Source organism: Amphibalanus amphitrite, unplaced genomic scaffold (genome assembly GCF_019059575.1).
Source record: "Amphibalanus amphitrite isolate SeventyFive unplaced genomic scaffold, NRLGWU_Aamphi_draft 000044F_arrow, whole genome shotgun sequence".
Lineage (NCBI taxonomy): Eukaryota > Metazoa > Arthropoda > Thecostraca > Balanomorpha > Balanidae > Amphibalanus > Amphibalanus amphitrite.
Genome location: NW_024881540.1, coordinates 992074 through 998958, shown reverse-complemented (window position 1 = coordinate 998958; position 6885 = coordinate 992074). Strand labels below are relative to the sequence as shown.

At 49.7% G+C, this 6885-nt stretch overlaps 1 protein-coding gene across 1 annotated transcript; it reads left to right on the top strand.

The window, feature by feature from the left end:
- Positions 1-1145: 1145 nt before the first annotated feature.
- LOC122377435 (prisilkin-39-like) lies at positions 1146-2019 on the top strand. The gene is made up of 2 exons (XM_043357466.1): positions 1146-1298; positions 1463-2019. Exons 1-2 carry the CDS (start codon positions 1281-1283, stop codon positions 1856-1858), a joined length of 414 nt encoding a protein of 137 aa, XP_043213401.1. The 5' UTR covers positions 1146-1280; the 3' UTR covers positions 1859-2019.
- The last annotated feature ends 4866 nt before the right edge of the window (positions 2020-6885 follow it).

Here is a 6885-nt window from a genome sequence, read left to right as displayed (position 1 = left end):
GGGTCAGGTCAGGTCAGGTCACAAGGTCACCAAAACTGACACCACCTCTAAAAAAGTTCAAAGCTCTCTCAAAGGCACAGCTTTTATCCGATCGATGTAAAATTTACAGTACTTGAAGATGTCACCCAGCTCTACAAAATGGCTATCTCGGATTTTTTATAAATGTGACCTAAGGTCAGGTCAGGTCATCGCTGCTCCCCATTATAAGTCAATGGGAGAATCGAAAAGTAGTTGTTTTTCAGCTAAATCGGGCGTGATTGTTCCTATATTTCGTTATTGAAGTGTCTTGGGTCAGCAAATCACAGCCCATGTGAAACCAGTTGCTTGTGACCTCGCTGAGGTCACGCTAGGTCATCTCCCTGGTCACCAGAGGTCACCAGCGGTTTTTCTGCACTTACTTGTTATTGAATAGAGATAGAGACTCCGTTCGACGTTTATCGTGTTTGTCTCGTCAATGCGGATCGAATGATATGCAGCATGACCTATTTCGGTAAGGTCATGACCTTGACCTGAGGTCAAATTTTCAAAATGACCTTTCGAGGTCAAACTATATATCATTCGACGCGTCTCGACGAGCCAAGCACGATGGTGCATGAATCGTTTCTCTATTTTCTCGTGAATGCATGCTATAGTTAAAAACATTTTCAACGAAATTTGCCAAGTTGACCTTGCATGACCTCTGTAGGCCAAACCGTTGAGCTGAGGTCAAATCTGACGAACCTTGGCGAAAGAGCTTGAAAAGAGCTATCGATTGCTTTTTTCCGCGGCTCTCTAGCTCTTCTAGTTTCCGAGCTACAGCGGAATATGTCCGGCAACACCGAAAACACTGAAATTTGACCTATGATGACCTCTAGCGACCTCAATATTGACCTTAGCGAAAAAATGACCGAAATACTTTCGAACGTACTTGTTATGGGCTTTCGTTTGCTTTTTTCCGCGTCTTCCTAGCCCTCTTCGTTTTCGAGTTAGACGGGGGGGGTCATTTTGGCCCCCCCCCCCACCAGGGCGAAAGTGGCTCAGACCCACACCAGGGCGCGGGTTAATTTGCGATACAAGGTAAAGTTCCTTGTGAAATGTAGACATGTCCCCAACAGACAGGCAGCTCCGACGGTGTGAATGACGTGTTAGCTTCCGGGAACTTGCAGTTTCACGGCCCTCGCGGCACTGGGCAAGGTCAGAGCCGACGCCCCTGTCCCGTATATAAGGTGCAGCAGGCGCACAGCCGACACACACTCACTGGTCTACTCTCCCAGCAGACGGAGCAACAACCAACCGCAGAGATGAACGCCAAGCTTGCGGTAAGCATTCCTTTGCTTGACTAAAAAATTGATACCGACGATATGCCTGTAATGTTAATATATTTCGATGTTAACATGTATGTGCAGTTTCCTTTTGTGACCATCGAGATAAGACATGACGTCGATTCAATCAGTGAACTGAAATATGTCCTTTCTACTTTCAGCTGCTGATGCTGGCTGCCCTGGTGGCGTGCGTCTCTGCCTCCCACCCTGGATACGGATACGGTGGATACGGTGGATACCACCGTGGATACGGACACGGTCTGAGCCACGGATACTCCGGATACCGTTATCGCCGTTCTCTGGGCTACGGACACGCTGGATACGGCTACGCTGCCCCTAGCTACGGATACGCTCCCCGCTCTTACGGATACAGCAGCTACGGACACGGCCTGAGCCATGGCTACGCCGGTCACCGTCACCGCCGTTCTCTGGGCTACGCCAGCTACGGTCACGGATACGCTGCCCCTAGCTACGGATACGGATACGCTCCCCGCAGCTACGGATACTCCAGCCATAGCTACGGCTACGCTCCCGTCAGCTATGGCTACGGCCATTAGATCGTGTTCTTTCTGTTTATGAATCGTTGTTCGTTTTAATCCATCGCAAACTAAGCGTAATGCAGTATTCAGCGAAAAAGACAAGAGACATGCTTTCATGTGACATCTCTTACATTGTGAAATACATATAAAACTACAGAATAAAAGTATTTTTATTTTTATGAGCAGTGAGCACTGTAATTACGGAGCGAGCAAAGCGAGCGTAGTCTTTTGCAGATTAACGGAAATTTTTTAGCATGAGGTCCTGGGGCCTTGAGCATGAGCGGGCGGCCGGCCGTGCGGACGCTTTTGCGAGGCTTATAGGTATCTTACCAACCACTTGACCGATTTACATGCGGTAATTTTTGTAGGGTAGCTTCATTCCTTCTACCAATTATTGGACTATTCCCGATGCGTGTGGGTGACCCCTTTGCACGTGCCACGTGCAAAACGAAGAGGTGTCAGTTTTGTAACAATGGCAATATCTCGGTAACTACATACTGGGTCGATTGCGCTGAAAGATGACATGCAGGTAGGCACCCACTAGGCAATGCAGTGGCGGCTGAAGCGGTATACCTTGGCTCAGATGAGACGGAATATTTCACTTTTTTTGCAAATGTTTTCGTTTCGATTTTTCGTTGTAAAGGCAAAGGGGTGAAAAATAAGTGGCCTAAAACCGGTGAGAAAACTAGATTTGGGGGTACCCTAGGTTCCGGGAAGGATCAGGTGTGCCCCCCCCCCTCCATCCCAAATTACCTTCCGCCGCCTCTGAGGCAATGCATGTCCATGTGTCACAGTTGGGGTGCCGCTGCTCGTGCGCACGTGCAGGGGTCGATTCCAGACTTCGAGAACGACTGACCCGATTGCGCTGAAATTTGTTATATGGTTAGGGACCGTTTAGTAGGGTGCCGTCAGCCGTGCAAAATTCAGTTGGGACCCATTTCGCACGTGCGCACGTGCAGAGTGCCGCTTCCAGATCTCGAGAACGGCTTGGCCGATTGCACTCAAATTAGGCACGTCGCTAGGACCGATTAGCAAGGTGCAGTGCACAATTTAGCTAGAGGTACCCCCTCGCAATTTCGCACATGCAAGGCCCACCCTCTCGCTCGCTCCGTTGGTCGCCCCAAAAGGCGTTTTACTGGTTGTATTATTTACCGATTTGCGTCGCCGCGGATTATATCATGTATCCGGTGATGTTAACCCGCGCCCCGCTGGGGGGGGGGCAGAATCTGCCCCCCCTCCCGTTTTTCGCCAATAACTTCTAAACGCGTTACGCCAGCGACGTCAAACTTTCAGTACCTTATCATACATCAATTTGACATGTTCCCTGAAAATTTGAGCGAAATCCGTCGGAAAATTTTTGAGAAATTGACGTTTTAGTGACGTCATGTTCGCCATTTTCGCCTCAAAAACGGCAAAAGTTCAAACGCCGCTAACATCTTCATTTTTAAAGGAATCAAGACGTAACAAAAAAGGTTATACGTGATTCTACTTTGTCTATCAAATGGCTATCTCGTTTTTTTGAAAATTTTGGATTTTGGCCAAAATTTTTCCAAAAAACTGACTTTTTAGGGAAAATATTTATAAAATCCAAAATTTTGAGTTTATCGAAAAAACCGGAATATATGTCAAAGAAGTGGTCTATGTGCACCTACATACAAATTTTTAGAAGAATCGGTTCAAAAATGTGGGAGTTATTCAAAATTTTATGACGTCACGACACACAAAATTTTTGAAAAATGATTTTTTTGGAAGTTCTAGACCTCGTACGGAAACAAAAATAGCACAATTCGATTCGCCGTGAAAAACTGCATCGAATAGACACCTTTTTAGGCCTTAACAATCAACTTCAAAATTTGACCTCACTTGACCTGACCTTGACCTGACCTCGACCTGAAATTCATCCAGAGGTGGTCCATATCACTTATTGAGTGTGCCTATTGAATTCCATGAGTAAAATGACCCATAAAACATGTGTCGCACATGCCCTTTTCTATATTTTGTTTTTGGTGACCTGACCTGACCTGACCTGACCTTGACCTTGACCTTTGAATGACATTGTGTGCAGCGAATATTGTCTTGGTAGTCTAAGAACACGTTTTGGGCAATCAGTCTCAGTCCATTCTTCGGCAACTACGGTGCAAGGCCGATACTGTAGAAACTTGCATTTTGTACCCTTGACCTGACCTTGACCTGACCTCTGACCTACTTAAGCAAAAAAAATTGGGCTCTTAAGATCCGCCTTGTTGAGAGCTTTCGATTGCCGTTTTCCCCGTCTTTCTACGACCATCGGTTCGGAAGTTAGACAGGGGGGGCAGAATCTGCCCCCCCCCCCCAGCAGGGCGCGTATGGCTGAATAGCCCAGCGGGGCGCGGGTTAATGCAGTTCCGACAAATAGCACTCCTCATCTCACAACACTTTTCGGGAACCTTCAGCTCAACCTTGCTATCTGAGGTTGTGGGGTATGGTCATGCAGGCTGCATATCAAACGACACGCCTTAACCAGGCGAGCAGTTTGGTGCCTTTTACCTTTTTCTGAGGTAAGGTCACTTGACGTGACCTAGTGACCTGACCTTGAATGACTCAGGTCTGAGATTTTCACATGTGCGGAAAAGATGTATGAACATGTGTACCAAAGCGCCGCAGTTATTTTTTTTTTTTAATATTCGCGAAAAACCTGGGGGGGGGGGGGCGTAAAAACGCCCCCAAGCACGGCGCGGGTTAACCTTGATTCTTTGCCGTGATAATCGGCCGAAGACGACGAACATACGCGCGACGTCATTTCGACCGACCTATTGAAGCTAATAAATTTTCCTGCGCACACAGCCTGAAATAGATGCAGGCGCAGCCGCCGATAGTTCGCGTTGATACGCTGCGAGAAGTTGAGAAGATATCGAAAAAAAACAGGGGCTCTGTAGAACCCCCGTCGTAGGCGGGTTATGTTCACTGCTTAGGGCAAGAACGATGAATTCAAATTTCAAGACCAGCTAGTGTTCAAAGGGAACGAAACAGTCAGTTAAATAGGTGCTAGAATAAATAAAGAATAAAGAATAAATACTATGACAAGATGAGGGAAAGGTTTACAACTAGGGTAGACCGGGGCAAGTCGCCCTGACGAGGTAAAACGCCTTTCCGATGTTTCTCGTAACTGGCAAGGTTCTGGGGAACCATCCTCTCTTCTATAAAACGTGACCTATATGATTATAACCAATATGCAGGGGCGGTCGCAGACTTGGAGTTTGGGGGGGGGGCAACTTGGCAAAGGGGCCCCTGCGCTGGCCCGGGGGGCCCGGTGCTAGCTTAAAGGGGCCCACGGGCGTAGTGCACGGGTGCAGAAATACAGGCCATGGCCGGTGAAGCGTCAAGCGGGGGGGGGGAGGGGTAGGGAGCGGCACCCGAGGCTCATTGCGAGCTTTGAGGGTGTACCATGTCGAAAAGGTACCGATAAGTGCATTTTGAAGCATTGATTATGTCAATAATTCACGCAACTGTGAATGAACTACCGCAGAAGTAAAGGCGGCTAACTGCCATTTTCTAAGATCATCGTGCTAAAACTTTTGACAGTGGGTCATCGGTATCTGTTCACTGTTCAATTACATGTGTTCCGTTTCATCTTTTTGTTTTACTTGAGCACAAATGTAAGTTTTGAAGACCATTAGCAAATGCTTCGAAAGATGGATAGTGGGCAAAATATCCTAAATTTGTCGTGCTGCATGGAAAGTAGTGTTGCTGAGAAAAGGGGCTTCGTTCCAGATTATTGTGGATGCAGAATGCATTGTCTGCAGTCTGCACCCACTGCAGAATTTTTGTTGGTGCAACTGCGCCCACTGCACCCATGGTTCCTACACTTATGGGCCCATCGATAGCGCTTCGGAGCCCACTGCACCCATGGTTCCTACACTTATGGGACCATCGATAGCGCTTCGGCGATACCTATCGCCTAAAGGCTGCAACAGGGCCCTTAGAGTACGGTGTCAGACCCCCCCAGAGGCCGGCGTTGGACCCAAGGGTCAGCGAAGGGCCTCAAAGGCCCCAGGTAGGGCCCCAGAGGCTGATGTGGGCCTTCAGAGGGAAGCGCGTGACGCCCAAAGGTAAGGCTTGAGCCCCCAGAGAACATAAGAGGGCCATCGGTGGCCGGTGTAGAGACCTCATAGGCCAGTTTGGGACCCCCTCAGAGGCTAGTGTGGGGCCTCAGGTGTCGGTATGAGGCACTTAAAGACCGTTATGGATCCTCAGAAGCCGGCATCGATCCTTCAGAAGCCAGTACGGGGCCCTCAGAGGCACATAAGGGTCAGTTTGGGTCCCAGAGACAGAAATGGGACCATCAGAGGCCGGTGTGGGACCTTTAGAGGCTGAGTTGGGCCCTTAGGGCCAGTTAAGGGCCCTCAGAGACCAGTACAGGGCCTGCAAAGGGCAGTTTGAGACCATCAGAGACCGAATTGGGCACTCAGAAGTCAGAGGCTAATGTGGATCCTTACAGGCCAGCATGGAGCCCTCAGAGGCTAGCGTGGGGCCCTAAAAGACCGACATGGGCCGTTGTTGGACTGCAGAGGCCATAAGAGGGCCCACAAAGGTCAATATGGGCCCTCAGAGGCCGATGCAGGCACTTAGAGGCCGGCATCAGGTCTTTAGAAGCCCGTGCGGGGCCCTCAGAGGCTAAGGTGGGTCCTTACTTACAGGCCAGCACGGGCCCTCAGAGGTCAGTGTGGGGCCCTAAAATACCGGCATGGGCCGGCGTTGGACCCCAGAGGCCAACAGAAGGCCATCAAAGGCCAAGATGGGCCCTAAGAAGCCGATGCTGACCCTTAGAGGCCGGCATCGGGTCTTCAGAATCCAGTGCGGGGGCCCCTCACTGGCTAATGTGGGCCCTTACAGGCCAGTATGGGGTCCGCAAAGGTCAGAATGGGACCCTAAAAGACTGGCACTGGCCGGCGTTGGACCCCAGAGGCCAGCAGAGGGCCCTCAAAGGCCAAGATGGGCCCTCAGAGGCCGATGCGGACCCTTAGAGGCCGGCATCGGGTCTTCAGAATCCAGTGCGGGCCCCATAG